The 17,527-nt window shown below is 50.1% G+C and overlaps 1 protein-coding gene across 1 annotated transcript; it reads right to left on the bottom strand.

The window, feature by feature from the left end:
• Positions 1–13,005: 13,005 nt before the first annotated feature.
• Tbcc (tubulin folding cofactor C) lies at positions 13,006–14,292 on the bottom strand. Its single transcript, XM_052745514.1, has one exon. It carries the CDS (start codon positions 14,270–14,272, stop codon positions 13,139–13,141), a length of 1,134 nt encoding a protein of 377 aa, XP_052601474.1. The 5' UTR covers positions 14,273–14,292; the 3' UTR covers positions 13,006–13,138.
• Between the last annotated feature and the right edge of the window lie 3,235 nt (positions 14,293–17,527).

Raw genomic sequence — 17,527 nt, 5'->3', positions numbered from 1 at the left:
GCAAGGCCAGCCTGGTCTACAGAGTGAGTTCAAGGACAGCCAGGGCTACACAGAGAAACCCTATCTGGAAGATTTTCTTTCTTTTTATGTTTTTGTTTTTCAAGACAGGGTTTCTCTGTGTAGCTTTGCACCTGTCCTGGAACTCACTCTGTAGCCCAGGCTGGCCTCGAACTCACAGAGATCCGCCTGGCTCTGCCTCCCGAGTGCTGGGATTAAAGGCATGCGCCACCACCGCCCGGCAAGATTTTCTTTTTAATTACATGTGTATGTGGGTGTGGGGAAATGTGCACATGGGTGCAGGTACCCACAGAGGCCAGAAGAGGGCATCTGATCCTCTAGGGCTGAAGTTCCAGGCACTTGTGAGCTGCCTGATGTAGGCACTGGGAACCAAACTCCAGTCCTCTCCAAGAGCAGCAAGGGCCGTCCCTCCTGCCCCAATTTTCACCTTTTTAAGTCTCTCTAGGTAGTCCTGTCTGTCCTGGAACATACTGCCTCCTGAGTTCTGGGATTAAAGTTGGGTGCCACCACGCCCAGCAATTTTCACCAGTCTTAGGAATGTAGAATGTTAGCACATTGCTATTTTAATTTGCAGTTTTAATTTTTAATTTGCAATTGCCTCATATTTATACTGAGGATCATGTGTGTACATGTGTGCAGGTACATACATATGCCAGTGCTTTGGTGTGTGGAGGGCAGAGGCGCTGGTTTCTTTCTCTGCCAGTCTCCACCTTGTTGTGTTGAGACAGAGTTTCTCACTGAACCTGGAGCTGAACCCGGCTAGACTGGCTGGCCAGGGAACCCAGATCATACACCACTCCCAGAGCAGGGAACCCAGATCACACACCACTCACTCCCAGAGCAGGGAACCCAGATCACACACCACTCACTCCCAGAGCAGGGAACCCAGATCATACACCACTCACTCCCAGAGCAGGGAACCCAGATCACACACCACTCACTCCCAGAGCAGGGAACCCAGATCATACACCACTCCCCTAGAGCAGGAAACCCAGATCACACACCACTCCCAGAGCAGGGACCCCAGATCACACACCACTCACTCCCAGAGCAGGGAACCCAAATCACACACCACTCCCAGAGCAGGGAACCCAGATCACACACCACTCCCCTAGAGCAGAAAACCCAGATCACACACCACTCCCAGAGCAGGGAACCCAGATCATACACCACTCACTCCCAGAGCAGGGAACCCAGATCACACACCACTCACTCCCAGAGCAGGGAACCCAGATCACACACCACTCACTCCCAGAGCAGGGAACCCACATCACACACCACTCCCAGGGCAGGGAACCCAGATCACACACCACTCCCAGAGCAGGGAACCCAGATCACACACCACTCATTCCCAGAGCAGGGAACCCAGATCATACACCACTCACTCCCAGAGCAGGGAACCCAGATAACACACCACTCACTCCCAGAGCAGGGAACCCAGATCATACACCACTCCCCTAGAGCAGGAAACCCAGATCACACACCACTCACTCCCAGAGCAGGGAACCCAGATCACACACCACTCACTCCCAGAGCAGGGAACCCAGATTACACACCACTCCCAGAGCAGGGAACCCAGATCACACACCACTCCCAGGGCAGGGAACCCAGATCACACACCACTCACTCCCAGAGCAGGGAACCCACATCACACACCACTCACTCCCAGAGCAGGGAACCCACATCACACACCACTCACTCCCAGAGCAGGGAACCCAGATCACACACCACTCACTCCCAGAGCAGGAAACCCAGATTACACACCACTCCCAGAGCAGGGAACCCAGATCACACACCACTCACTCCCAGAACAGGGAACCCAGATCACACACCACTCACTCCCAGAGCAGGGAACCCACATCACACACCACTCACTCCCAGAGCAGGGAACCCACATCACACACCACTCACTCCCAGAGCAGGGAACCCAGATCATACACCACTCCCCTAGAGCAGGAAACCCAGATCACACACCACTCACTCCCAGAGCAGGGAACCCAGATCACACACCACTCCCAGAGCAGGGAACCCAGATCACACACCACTCACTCCCAGAGCAGGGAACCCAAATCACACACCACTCCCAGAGCAGGGAACCCAGATCACACACCACTCACTCCCAGAGCAGAAAACCCAGATCACACACCACTCCCAGAGCAGGGAACCCAGATCATACACCACTCACTCCCAGAGCAGGAAACCCAGATTACACACCACTCCCAGAGCAGGGAACCCAGATCACACACCACTCACTCCCAGAGCAGGGAACCCAGATCACACACCACTCACTCCCAGAGCAGGGAACCCACATCACACACCACTCACTCCCAGAGCAGGGAACCCAGATCACACACCACTCACTCCCAGAGCAGGGAACCCAGATCACACACCACTCACTCCCAGAGCAGGGAACCCACATCACACACCACTCACTCCCAGAGCAGGGAACCCAGATCACACACCACTCACTCCCAGAACAGGGAACCCAGATCACACACCACTCACTCCCAGAGCAGGGAACCCACATCACACACCACTCACTCCCAGAGCAGGGAACTCACATCACACACCACTCCCAGGGCAGGGAACCCAGATCACACACCACTCCCAGGGCAGGGAACCCAGATCACACACCACTCACTCCCAGAGCAGGGAACCCAGATCACACACCACTCACTCCCAGAACAGGGAACCCACATCACACACCACTCACTCCCAGAGCAGGGAACCCAGATCACACACCACTCACTCCCAGAGCAGGGAACCCACATCACACACCACTCCCAGGGCAGGGAACCCAGATCACACACCACTCACTTCCAGAGCAGGGAACCCACATCACACACCACTCACTCCCAGAGCAGGGAACCCAGATCACACACCACTCACTCCCAGAGCAGGGAACCCAGATCACACACCACTCACTCCCAGAGCAGGGAACCCAGATCACACACCACTCACTCCCAGAGCAGGGAACCCAGATCATACACCACTCCCAGGGCAGGGAACCCAGATCACACACCACTCACTTCCAGAGCAGGGAACCCACATCACACACCACTCACTCCCAGAGCAGGGAACCCAGATCACACACCACTCACTCCCAGAGCAGGGAACCCAGATCATACACCACTCACTCCCAGAGCAGGGAACCCAGATCACACACCACTCACTCCCAGAGCAGGGAACCCAGATCATACACCACTCACTCCCAGAGCAGGGAACCCAGATCACACACCACTCCCAGGGCAGGGAACCCAGATCACACACTACTCCCAGGGCAGGGGTACAGGAGTGAGCCACCATGCTAGCCTTTCACATGGGTGATAGAAACACAGCAAGCTCCTTACCCACTCATCAATCTCCCCATCCCCTGAGCATCTTTTCAGTGCTTATTTACTTCATGTGTACCTTTTTTGCTGAAGTGTGAAGTGTCTGCTTGTAATTAATTTTTTAAAGATTTTTTTTATTTAATGTGCTTCATCTGTGTATACTCTGTGTGAGGGTGTTGGATCCCCTGCAACTGGACTTACAGACAATTTTGAGCTGGGTGCTAGGAATTGAACCTGGGTCCTCTGAAAGAACAGCCAGTGCTCCAGCCATCTCTCCAGCCCTGGAATTATTTTTTAATCCACTGATTATTTTTTTTACTAACATACCCATATTCACAAAAGCAACACTCTCCAGATCCTGTTTTAGGCTATTTTATTTTTAATTTAAAAGAGTTATGGGGAGATTGCTCAGTGGTTAAGAACACTGACTGCAGAATCTGGAAACAACCTAGAAGCCAGTCAACTGAAGAATGGATTAAGAAAATGTGGTACATATACACAATGGAGTACTACTCAGCAGAGAAAAACAATGACAGCATGAAATTTGCAGGCAAATGGATGGAACTAGAAAATATCATTCTGAGTGAGGTAACCCAGACTCAGAAGGACAAACATGATATGTACTCACTCACAAGTGGATACTAGATAGAAAGCAAAGGACAATCAGACTGCAACCCACAGATCCAGAGAGGCTACCTAGCAGGGGGGACCCTAGGATGACTGTGGCTTATAATAAGTTTTGGTTTTGCCCAATCACTGGGCATGCTTTAGTGAAACATTTCACTATTAGGATAAGGATTTGTACTGTTTTCATCTTTCATCAAGCTGATGAAAGAAAATGCTGGCCGTACTTTAAGAAGGGGAGGCTAAAATCTTTTTAGATTATAGATTAGCCTATAGAAAAATGTCTGCCATAAATCAAACAGTGAAGGGGAAGATGAATAGGAATCTCACTTACACTACTTAAGTAAAACATAGCTCCCTGAACATATGAAGACAGGTTTCTTCTGTATGCCAGAATCTAATCAATATTTATATGTATAATTCAGCTATTATTTGGCTTAAAAGGGCTTATTGGGAAATGTTATCATTTTTACTATTTTCTACAGAGAAAATATTTCCAGTTTCAAATAACCCTGGACTTTTGAATTATAACCTGTCTTTTTTTTTTTTTTTTTTTTTTTTTTGACCTGAGGACCGAATTCAGGGCCTTGTGCTTGCTAGGCAAGCGCTCTACCACTGAGCTAACTCCCCAACCCATAACCTGTTTTTATGTTCAAAAAAAAAAAGAGCACTGGCTGCTCTTCCAGAGGATCCAGGTTTGATTCCCATCATCCACATAGCATCTGGGCATTTGATGCATGCCCTCTTCTGGTCTCCTTGGGTACCAGGCACACACATGGTGCACAGATATACATGTATACATGCAAACAAAACACCCACACACATAAAATAATAAAAAAAATTATAATTAATCAACCTGCCATTCAAAGTTGTGTTTTACTATCAATGTTAAACCAATTCACAACCAGTTTCCCACGGCCGGTGACTGTCCAGAGCTTTCTACAACTCTGTCACATTCAGCTAATTCAACATCATCTTCTGCTTATGGGACACTTAGAAAAGTCATTTCTAGCACACCTTTAACCCCAGCGCATGGGAGGCAGAGGCAGGTGGAGCTCTGTGAGTTCAAGCCCAGCCTGGTCTACAGAGCGAGTTCCAGGACAACCAGGGCTACACAGAGAAACCCTGTCTGGAAAAGCTACCACCACCACCACCACCAGAAAAAAAAAAAAAAAAAAAAAAAAAAAAGGCTCTGGGATCAAGGCCATTGAGCGGCAATGAGGTAAAGTGCTTGCTGCCATTTCTAGCACCCTGGGTTCGATCCCAGGAGTCTCCATGGTGGAAGGAGAGAGCCAACCCCTACAAGTTGTCCTCTGACTTCTGCTCAGACGCTGTGCCACGACTAGATGGACACACACACACTACAACGGTTTGCTGGTTTGTCTTTTAATTTCCAGGTAACCCGAGCGTTGTGGTGCATGCTCACAATCCCAGTACTGGAGAGGACTGTGAGTTTGAGACAGACATAGCCAGACCCCGTCTCCAGTGTTTTCGTGTCCAGATCTCTAAGTCAAACCAAACCAAAACCTGCAGAGAAGGTGTGAGACCAAAGCCACCAGACAAAGCTTGTTCCTCCAACAGAGCCACCTTGGAAAATAGCACTGATTCCACTGTTGAAGCGAAGCTTGGGCGCCACTCGACAGCTCCGGAGGCAAACTGGGGTGGGGGCGGGGGCATATAGGAACAGTGTTATGTTGTTGCTGTCAGACAGTTTGCGTAAAACTTTTTTGGTTTATTTATTTATTTATTTATTTATTTATACATTACCCAGGGTCTCTGATTTTGTTTGTTTGTTTGTTTTGTTTTGTTTTTCGAGACAGGGTTTCTCTGTGTAGCTTTGGTGCCTGTCCTGGAACTCACTCTGTAGCCCAGGCTGGCCTCGAACTCACAGAGATTCTCCTGGCTCTGCCTCCCAAGTGCCGGCATTAAAGGCGTGCGCCACCACCGCCCTGCCGGGTCTCTCATTTTTTACGAGCTCCCACCTTGCCTCTTCACAGCTTTGGAACTTCAGAACACTTCAACTTTTAGCCACCAGAGACGTTGGAAAGAACGAACTTGCTTGCCGGTGTTGCTAAGCTTTAGTGAAGACTTTTCCCCAAGCAAGACTCTGCCTCTCTCACACAAGCATCTGGAAGCTGTCCCGAAACAGGATTTAGATAGCAGGAGGAAGCCCTTAGACCACGCACGTGAGTGAGAGAAAATAGGAGGGAAGTGCTGAGTAGGTGTCAGAATTGGCACGCAAAAATAGCCCTGCAAGGACGTGGATTAGCCAAGCGCCTTAGCAAACCGCCCGGGGACAGCGCGGAGCCTATGTTGAGTCTATGCGCGCCCCCTGGTGGCCGTAAAAAGAATGGCTTCAATGGATGGAGAGGGATGCTGAGGTCACTCACCCCTGCGAGTCCAGCATCCCCGAGGAGGTCAAAACCAAGGAAGGCGAAAGGAAGGAAGCCAAAAATGGGCTCACGAGAGGAAACATTTTACTTTCATCAAGATACCACGCTATGATGAAACCTCTGTAAATGTTGCCTATGTTATATTTAAGACATAAACATGTGGCGCTGTCCAAACGGCTCAGCCGGTAACGGCTCTGAATGCACAATTCCGGGCGTCTGATTTTGCTGCCCGGAAGAACCGTGTAGGCATCAGGCTTTTCCCAACAACTGTTTCTGCCTGATGGACTTATGTTTACGAGTTGTTTGTTTGTCTGTTTTGCTTCTTGTGGTGTTGTGCAGTTCACTATTCGGCCCTGGCTGGCCTTGAACTCACTATGTAGATGGGGCTGACCTCCAACTCACTGAGATCTGCTGTCTCTGCCTCACAGGTACTGTGGCGTGTGTCACCACACCAGACGGCTGTTTCTGAGTGTGTCTGCATGTGACCCTTTAAGTTGAAGTTTAGTTTAGTTTTGCTTTGAGACTAAGCCTCACTACATAGATCGGGCTGACTCACCATGTGGACCAGGCTAGCCTTGAACTTTCAGGCCTGCCTCTGCCTGAGTACTGGGGTAAATGGCTGTGCCACCATGACTGACTTGAAATCTTGTTTTCACAGTGTATAATATTTGTTTGACAGTGCTTGTCTCTGAGCACCTTGAGTCAATATCAGCCTTGAACATATCTAACTGTTCAAGCCTAGACCAGTTAGTTGGAAGGGGGGCCCTCTTGACAGAAGAAAAAGCCTACCAGGCATTTACCTCATCAGGAGGGTGAGGAAGAAATTGGAAGTTTGCCATCTCCGTTGTCTATCCATGGCCCCTTTATCTGTCTGCCTGTGATGGATGACTCACTCCTAGTTCTTTGGAAGCTGAGTCTGTCAACAATCTTATCATTTCAGAGTGAGTTAACAATCCTGTTATCTCATAGTCAACGGTCAAGGGTTCTCTTTCAGAAATTTTCATTACGGTAGGACACAGACGAGTACCCTTTTCCCCAAAGGATTTAGTAGCCCAAGCTAGGAAGAGGTAGTTTTTCCCCTTTCTTCATGCCCTCCTTGATCACAGCTAACACCACAGGCTTTCTCTGTTCTTTTCACTGTGAACTAGAGTCCTCGGAAGGAAGCCATGTCTGCAAAGGCCGATTGATTAGCACATCGGTGATATGGAGAGGTTGGGATATTGCAGGTCCAGAGCCACATTATCTTGGGACATCATTAGCCCCCTTAATAGCCACTTACTGCCCTCCTCTGTTCCTGATCTTTTGTGACCATTAGGTAAATCCTTTGGAATGTAGGAACAGACCCCTGGTTCCATCAGTCCAAGCCAAGACTGTGCCCGACAGCAGCTCGGCCGAGCAGAATCATTTCTGCTTTGCTGTAACCGGAACTTGACTTTCTTTGTTCTGTTACTATAAAAAGCTCACGGAATTACTCCCTCATGGGAACATGGTATTTGAGGACACCTAACGCTGTGATCCTGGGCCACCATCACTCATATTGGCTTCCCTGGAGACAAGAACTGTCTCCTCTGCCCACGCCCTGCAGTTATCCTTCTTTGATCTCTTTGGGGTGTTTCTTAAATGTTTCCAAAGAAACAATGACTTTGCTGAAGTCACGTGCAAGTCCGCCTGACTCAGAGGTCCATGGAGTCCAGGAAATGTTGACTGAGTTGGCCTGCACTGTCCACATTCTTCCAGTTTTTTTTTTCCCCTCCAAGATCAAGCCTGCTAAACTGAGTGGGTGGTGCACATCTATACTCCCACCACTCTGAAGGGTTGGACAGGTTCATTAGTTAGAAGCCAGCCTAGACTAGACAATGAGACTTATCTCTAGGAGAATCAAAATCAAAATCAAATAAATGGGCTAGAGATATGGCTCAGTGGGTAGCATGCAGAAAAACCTGGATTTGATTCCCAGGATTGTATCAGCCAGGCATAGTGACATGTGACTGTAATCTCAGCACGAAGCGAGGTAAGGGCAGGGGGAATCAGGAGTTCACATTATCCTTGGCTACACAGCAGGTTTGAGACCAGCCTGGGCTACATAAAATCCTGTCTCAAAGAGCTGTTGTTTGTTTAGGGTTTTGTTTTATCTATTTATTTATTTTTTTAATGTAGCTACTGAGAATCCAACAACTTGACCTCAGAAACTGGCTCATTCACTTTCCTTTCTTGTTCATATTGCCTCAGAATATAATGATTCTGGGCTGGCCATGGTGGCACACACCTTTAATCTCAGCACTCTTGAGACAGAGGAAGGCAGATCTCTATGAGTTCGAGGCCAGTCAGAGCTACACAGACAGACCCTGTCTTAAAAGCAAGTAAACATTCTGACCTGCTCAGGTAAAGCATTTGCCTAGTGTGTGCTAAGACCCTGGATTCCAGCCCCAGTATTGCACAAAGTGTGTGTGTGTGTGTGTGTGTGTGTGTGTGTTGTGTGTGTGTGTGAAAGAGAGACAGAGACAGAGAAGTTATGTGTGTGTACACATTTTGCTTCATTTTCAGAGACTGAGGAAAACCCAGAGGAAGTGACATTTGAGTTACACAAAACTTTGGAACCAAACTGTGTGGAATTTGATAGAACAGAGCCCAAGAGGTTTTGGAGGAAATGTTTGTATCCAAATTATCTTCCACTTGCTTCTGTAGATGCGGTCTCCATTTCTCCCGACTGCCATGTGTTCTGGAAGGTGATTAACATGGGCTCTACCAAGACTCCGTTGCTCTGACATTTCCAATTGGCAGCAGCAAGAGACTGCGTTCCATGCGGCCCCTCATTACTTCCACTCCGGTTGGCTGTATTCAGGCACTGAAGCCCACAGCTCTTGGTTTTCTCCCCACACCTCCCCCTTTCTCATCCAGGTAACAGCTCCAGCCCTAGGGAAGAGGCAGCGCTCACACCATCTCATTTCTAAACTCTGCCTACATCTTCGTAAATAGCTCCCGTGTTAAGCTCTTCACAAACTACCTTCTGAGCTGTTTCCCACCAGGGCCCTGATTGACCCCGTGTGTGGCTAATGAGTGTCAGTTCAGACGAGCCGGAGCATGACATGTACGAGGAATGGGAACAGACAGCGGAGGGCTGGTCTGCACTGGCCAGCAGTGGATAAGGTTTAGACCAAGAGTGGCGTGGCGTACGCCAAGAAGACACTGGTAGCAGCACACAAAATGATCTCAACAGCGGAGGTGGAGAGATTGTAGGCAGATCACAAGAAGATAACGTATCACCAGATTGGGAAGATCGGGACGTCTGATAGCAGGCCGTGCTGATAAAGAAGGGAAGGCTCAGCACTCTCAAGCACCTGTAAATTAACAAACCTCTTAGGAAAATTACTGATGTCATATTCCAGATGCTCATAGCCTTTGATGCAGTGATTTCCATTCTAGGTACTTAGCCTACAGCGAGAAAGGCACATTGCCGAGTCATTTCTACACAAGGATATTCATTGACAACTTTTTGTTTCTTTTCAAGACAGGGTCTCTCTATGTAGCCCTGGCTGTGCTGGAACTCACTCTGTAGACCAGGCTGGCCTTGAACTCAGAGATCCACCTGCCTCTGCCTCCCAAGTGCTGGAATTAAAGGTGTGCGCCACCATGGCCCTGCTGGTCACCTGCAAGATGTGGGTGTCATTGGTAGTGTACTGACTGGGAGCTGTTGGCAAGCCACGCCTGGCTTATTGACAGCCTTAATGTTCATTAGACACTGATTGGTTCTCTGTGTAAATGAACACGGTATAATCATTAAAGAGCTGATATACGCACTCATGTGAAAGACCTCCGAGTATAATGGTAACAAGGTAAGGGGCATGCTCCCATTGGGACTCAGGAAAAAAAGGCTATTCAGTATAGCACGTTTATAAATGTACAAACAAAACAAAAAAACATGGGGAGGTTAACTTTACACTGATCCTTTTTTCCCTTGTATTGTTATGTATAGGGTGTTCAGCCTGCATGTAAGCCCACACACACTTGCAGGCGTGCCCAGGGAGGCCAGAAGAGGGCGTCAAATGCTCCAGCCCCCCAAACCCCCAACCCCCCCAGGACTGGAGTTACAGATGGTTGCAAGCTGCCAGGTGGGTGCCGGGGATCCAGAGTCTCTAGAAAGAAAGACTGGCAATGATTTTTTTTTCAATATTGAAGTATGTTAATGGGGTGCTAGCTAGATGGCTTAGTGTTCATCTGGTGGGGATTACAGCCACAGGCACAAGATCTGAAATAGGTGGCGTGAGGATCTGTGGGCTCACTCAGAGGCACAGAGGGCATGCCGAACAGCAGGGAGAGCTCAGCAAAGCCAGCCAGCTCTAGGGGCTCAAACTCTTCTGTTGTCTATTGCAACTTGCTGGTTTGTGGCTGGTGTATTGGAAGATGCTTGTGATATCAGCCCTGATCAGGAGTTCCAGGATAAATAAGCTAAAAACTCAATGACAGATTTCCAATATCGAAGGGATTTCAAGGCATTTGTTCCGTGGTTTTGGTGTGAGCTCTTCTCTGCCTATGTTAAGGCCAGGGGTATCTTCCTGTCTTAGTTTTTGAGATGGGGGTCTCTGACAGAACCTACGGTCTTTTTTGCTAGACTGGCCGGCCACGGGCCTCCTGGTCCTCCTGTCTCCCCGTCCCCCAGCACTGGGGTTGAAGGAGTAACACTTAACTTTTCCGTGGGTTCGGGTTCTGAACTCAGGTCCTCAAGCTCGTTCTTCAAGTACTCTCCCCAGCCCCAATGCTTTACTGTTATTCCTGTTTTTCTTTTCCCAGTGGTAATGGAGATCAAATCCAGCCTACACAAGGACTTACCCAATGCCCGGACTTTTCTAAATGTGGTGAGCCTTCCTACAAAAATGACCAGTCTTCAAAGAGTTGCAAGGCCATTAGTGCATGCTACTGGAGTGTTGCTTCCTGCAATGCATCCTTTGCAACCAGATGCACATGACTGAGACATTTATTACACCTGTGTCTGTTATCAGAGGCATTTCTCCTGAGTAATTGACAGGATACAAATCCTGACACTATTAGTGTTCCACTCCAAGGGTGAGAGAGGAAATCTGGCTCACTTCTTATCAAAGAACAGAGCTTCTGCCTTGAGTCCACCCGGGCTCTGTCTCATTAGCTTGTCACCCTGTCAGATTTCACTGACCCAAGAAGCTACTTTAAATCCTCTTATGGAGTGAGACAGAACATTTTATATATTTTAAACATAAGTATGTAAGGTATTTCAAGTATCTTTATCCTTGAGGAATAAAAATTAAAGAAAAAAAAGCATGTTAAAATCTAAAAACATGTCCTAAAACTAACTCCAGGCCAGGTTGATGGTGCACACCTTTAGCCTCAGCACCAGGGAGAATGTCAAGGGACTCGAGGACAGCAAAGCCCAGGGCCAGGGCCCCTAGTGAGACCTGTCTCAAAAGCGAAGTCTGACATGTAAGAATGCGGGACAGTGGTTTCTAGAACAGAAGACAAGGTTGTAACTGAGGGTGTTAGAGCAGAGTGAGTGGGAACTAAAACTCAGCAGGCTGTGTACCTCCGTTCCTTCTGGAGGACAGCTAGCAGTGTGATTATGACTGAGAACTTAACTGGCCTGTATTCAGAAGCCTGCCTTCCTACTCCACGCTCAGTACTCAGTCAACATGCTGTTAGGATGAGTCCCACTGGGAGTACAGCCTCAAGCTCCAAATCCCAGCATGAGGAGACTCAAGTAGGAGGTCTCCACATTCTGAGCCAGCCTACAGAGTAAGTGCCAGATCTGGGCTAGCATGGGGTCGAGGCTGGAGAGATGGCTCAGTGGTTAAGAGCACTGGCTGCCCTTCCAGGGGTTCTGAGTTCAATTCCCAGCACCCACATGGTGACTCACAGCCATCTGTAATGGGATCTGATGCCCTCTTCTAGCGTGCAGGTGTACATGCAGATAGAACACTCATATACATAAAACACATAAATAACTCTTTAAAAAAAGTGGGGTCCACACTAGTCTCAAATTTCAGCAGCACATCATGTGAGCTGTGACCTTACACCAATTACATGTTTGCTCATGCGAAACATGGTGCCAATAGTAACTGCTTCATAGATTTTGAAGGTTTAGTAACTAACGTAAGTGTACAAAAGGTGTGTGAGGCCGGTGTGGTGTCAGAGGCAGCAACACGGGGAATCTCGGTGAGTTCTACACCTGCCAGGGCTGCAAAAAGAAAGAAAAGGAAAAAGGTAAGACGGAGGGGGTGGTACGTGGTGACTGACTCAGTCTTACAGTTAAGGCTCACATGCCTCTTGGAGTCCATTCAAAACTTCAGACCTAATGACACTGGATTCCAAAGTCCAGGAAGGAGTCTTCATAGGCCCGCAGAAAAATACACAGGACAAACCTTTAGTGTGTATGGGGGACGACACAGCCCTGTTAATGGAGCTGGTATGGGCTTGCCACTCCCATTTAAACTGTCCACTAATGGAGTTCTCCCGACATCCCCTATTATTTATTGAAGACCTACTTTAGCACGCTCTGTGGTCAACTATAAGAACAGCAAATCCCTCAGAGCCCAACCATTCTGGCCCTACTTCTTCAAACTGTCACATTCAAAGGAAGGCACGCAAATGTCATCCAAGTAGCCAAAGCCCGCTAGCTCTGTCATGAATTTAATAGAACTCACAAGTAGGGGAGCTTCCACAACTTCAAGCCCCTGAAACCGCAAACATAAACAATGTGACAACATGAAGTAAACTGAACGGGACGTCACTGAGTGTGCCCAGTGCTCAGTCCCACTGGATGTCCCGCTCCGCTTCAGGGAGAATACTCCAATTTGGGGAGGGCACATTTCGGGCCAGCCAGTTGAAATCGTCAACGTGGTCCCAGTTATTTCTGCTCCTATCTAAACCGGAGTCCTGGAAGTCCTTGTCGATCCCGAGGTAGCTCCAGGTGTAAGGGGCGAACTGGATGCCGCTGCAGTCCTCCACGATGGCCCTGCTGGTCACCTGCAAGAAAATTCGGGTGTCTTTGGTAGTGTGCACGCGGAGCTGTTGGCAAGCCACAGCCAGTATGCAATCACAACAGTCCTCCAGGAACACAGAGGTGGACACCGGGCCGCAGAGCACCTTGCAGCCGCGGGCCTTTGCCAGCCGCAAGGTGTTGGGATTGCCACGCAGCCTGACCGTGCAGTTGGTCAGGTCGCTCAAAAGGATGTCGCGCTGGTGCAGCTCTTCGGCTCTCTTCTCCAAATCTTGGGAGTCCAGGTTGGAGAAGCCACAGGCCCAGCTGAGCCCGGGAGCTCCCTCCTCCTTGGTCGAGGGCGGCGAAGGGGCCGCCGAAGCGGCAGGTGCGGCGTCTACCTGGGCGGCCCCAGCAGCATCCTTCTTCCGCGCCTTGAAGGCGAAGCGCTTCTTGGGCTGCAGCTCCTGGCGCCGCTCGGTGAGGGTCGCCTGCAGCTGCGCCAGCGCCGCCTGGCCCTGCCGCAGGTCGTAGGCCGCGAGGAACAGAACCGAGTCGTTCAGGAGTTTGCGCAGCCCCTGGAGCCGGCTGGCCGCCTCTTCCAGCCGCTCGGCCGACGCCTCGCCCCGCAGCAGCTCCTCGGCCGCCGCGCGCTCCCGGGCGAAGGCGGCGGCGAAGAAGCCGCTCTTCTCCTCCTCCACCTCCTGGTCCTGCCGCTTCTGCTTGCGCCTCTCCACCTCCAGCTGCCGCTCCTGCTCGCGCCTCTGGATTCGCTCGGGCACCAGGCTCAGGTCCCGCGGGGACGCAGCGGCGCCGTCGCCCAGAGCCGCGGAGCAGCCCACACCCTCCATCTTGACTCCAGGAGGCCTCACCGGCCGCTTTTCCTCCCGGGCGCTCTCCGCAAGGCCTCCCACCAATGCGCCCTGTGATTGGTCGGCCGCGGTGACGGCAGATCCCGCCATATCCTCTTCGCCTATTGGTTTCCTCGCGCTGGGGGGGCGGGGCGGAGGGCGGGGCTGGCTGGCAGGAGGGGGTGGGGAGACAAAGGTCCTGGTGGATGGGTGGGGTGGGAGGCAGGCGGGTGAGGCTTTTTTTTTTTTTTCTTCTTAAAGGGGCAGGCCTTATATCCGGGATTGTGGGGTGAGTTGCAGCAGCGGCAGCTGCACATGTGAGTTTGTTTATAAGAACAAGGTTAGAAACTCGCAGGCCTCCCCCTCCCCCCAGCTCCTCCCTACTACCCCCTAACAGGCCGGAGATCTGCTACAGGGTGGTGGGGAGGAATGTGTGCTTGTGGTGGCGGTGGGGACAGGTAGTGCGAGAAAGATGGAGGGGGGGTTATTGCACCTCCCGGGCCGCGCCGGAGGAAGCTGCAGCTGGAACAGCTGGCCAGGGAGCCGCTTGCATGCCTCTGGTTTTTTCTTCTTCTTTTTTTTTTCTTTCCCTTTTCCCTTCCATCACCTCTTTGCTCAACCGGTCCCTGCCGCCCCGGTAACCCTCATCCTTCCTGCCCTCCCCCATCCACTGCAGCTCCGCGCGGCCTGGGGGCGCCTGGGTCCCCGTGGGCAGTTATTGGGGCGGGAAGAAGGCGCGAAGCACCGCTATGAAAGAGACTGGGTTCCTCGCTGGAGCGGGTTCCGGGGCTCCTGGGGGAGTCTAAAAACAGATTATTATTATGATTAATATTATTATTATTAGCCAATTGCTGCAGTCGGAGGGGGGAGCGGGGGAGGATGGCACGCCACCCCCACCCTCGTTCTCCCCGGTGCGGTGGCGGCCGCTCCCTGCGCAGCTGGCGGCCGCTGGCCGCGCGGGGCTCAGACCCCAGGCGGGGCGCCTCGCCTCTCCCCACAGGGCCGACGGTCTTGAGGAGGGCGATGGGGAAACGGTACATTATGTCTCGAGGGGGTGGGAGGGATTTGTCACCGGAAGTGAACGAGCCTAGCCTAAAGTCCGGACCAACCCGAGGTGCGAGTGGGCAGCCGAGACCCAGGACCGCGCAGTGTCTGGCAGAAGCCCAAGGCGGCGGCCGCCGAGGACCAGGGTGGCGTCCTCGCATGCTGCCTTCAGCTGCCCGGCCTTCTGGACCCGGGCAGCCCACGCAGCCCTCGATTTCAGCCCCATCTCCACCCTAGTTACCAGCCTCCATTTTTGTTCTTTTAATTGGGATTTTTTTTTTTAACTGCCAAAAAAACTCACTTGAAATTTAACCCACATACCTGCGTATTCTGCAGAGGAAGATGGGAGGGAACGAGAGCCGTTCAATTAAGTTGGAAATAAGACTTGAGTTCCAAGCCTCACATCCCACTCGCCTCTTTTCCTAACCATTAAAAAAAAAAAAAAATCCAAACCTCAAGCACAAATTCTCGATTGAAGAGAGAGCATTCCTCTACTGAGTCAAGACAGGTGTCACTGGGTGGCAAATTCCAGGCGAGGTGGAGGGCAGATGTAACGGAGCGCCCACGCCGACAAAAAAGAAAAGCCAATGGTTACTTAGGCTAGCCGTGCAGAAGAGGCCTTATTTTTGTTAGTTTTGTTTCCTGGGCAAGATAGGTGAGGTTTTTGTTTTCTACTTTTTTAAAGCAATTTTATTTCACGAAAGTATGAATTTGAGACTATTGAAATTAGCTGATGACGTTGTTCAGGTTTCCTAGAGGAATGTAGTAGCTGCTTTCTTTCATGATAGATTGTTTTTTAGATTTATTTATTTGTGTTGTATGTATATAAGTGTTTTGTGTGCACCATGAGTGTGCAGTGTTTGTGGAGGCCAGAAGAGGGCGTCAGATCCCTGGAACTGGAGTTATCCGCAGTTAATGGGCTGCTATGTAGGTGTTGGGAAAGAGTTCTTAGGAAAGAGCCCATAGTGCACCTAACCACTGAGCCGTCTCTCCAGCCCCAATCGAAAGATAGATTTAGATTACAAAGATTAAAAGAAGACTGATTTTGCTACAGGAAACAGCAACAATCTGACTTGTTTTACTTAAGGTTCCCAGTTTGGGAGCCTGTTCCGTTCTAATTAAGCAAGCTGGTAGTGAAGGGTGTCTTGAGCTTGGACTTCAGACTGTCAGCTATGGTGAGTCTGTCCGTGGTTCTAAGTGTGGACTATACGCGAAGTAGAAGTCGGTATCATCAGCCCCTTTGGGGTTGCGTTTCTGCCTATGGACGGGTTTTTTTCGGCCTGCTTGAGAGGAAGGTGCTGGAAATTGTCTGTTGTTTAGCTTAACGTTTAAGCACGAAGGGACAAAGATGGAGAGTCATGGAACTGACTCAGTGTGTTGGGGACAGTTTTTAAAGACTGGCATGAGGCCTGAGAGGGGTCGATTCGAGGTTGCCTTGGAGCACTGGGATGAGGTTTTCTATCGCCGGGCTGGAGTAGGTGGCCAAGGCAGGTGTCTGGTTTCTGAGTTAAAAACCATAGGAAGGCTGCTAAACGCTGGCATTGCCAGACTGTGTTGCATCCTCATTCTAACATGTGAGGGCAGTGGACTGAGAATGTGTCCCTGACAGAATCCCGGCTCACCAGAGGTAAGTGCCCGCCCTGTTGGGAGGAGGTGGGTTGCAGGAGGAAGAAGACAGTAGCAGAAACCACAGTGTTAACTCTGCACCTCTCAGGGAGAGGCTGAGGAATCTTTCCGGCGTCTTGTGAAGGGAAAGAAGGACGTAAAAGGGATATGGAATTTAACTTTTTATTTTTTTTTTCAGTCTTTTGAGACAGGGTTTCTCTGTGTAGTTTTGGAGCCTGTCCTGGAACTCACTCTGTAGACCAGGCTGGCCTCGAACTCACAGAGATCCACCTGCCTCTGCCTCCTGAGTGCTGGGATTAAAGGGCGTGTGCCACCGCCACCTGGCGGACTTTTTTATTTAATTATTTTATTTCTGTATGGGGTGGGGGTGGGACACACACGTGTACACGCCACACCGTGGGTGTGGAGGGCAGAGGGCAGCTCGCAGGAGCTGGTCTCTCTTCCTACCTTTATGCAGGCTCAGGCTTGAGGAAACACTTGACCAGTTCAGCAAATTGTCTGTCTAACTTTAACTTATATTTAACATTACTTTGAATATTTTATGGTTCTCTATGCTGGGTTTCCTTTTTTGTTTTTTAGATCTCTCTTTTGTTCTTTCTTTCTTTCTTTCTTTTCTTCTTATGTGTATGAGTGCATGTGTGAGTGCAGTACCCACCAGAAGAGGATGTTGGATCCCCTGGAACTGGAGTTACATAT

The sequence above is a fragment of the Peromyscus californicus genome, unplaced genomic scaffold, assembly GCF_007827085.1.
Source record: "Peromyscus californicus insignis strain IS unplaced genomic scaffold, ASM782708v3 Scaffold_19__1_contigs__length_69161282, whole genome shotgun sequence".
Lineage (NCBI taxonomy): Eukaryota > Metazoa > Chordata > Mammalia > Rodentia > Cricetidae > Peromyscus > Peromyscus californicus.
The sequence above is the reverse complement of the archived record's forward strand: the minus strand, read 5'-3'. Positions and strand labels throughout refer to the sequence as shown.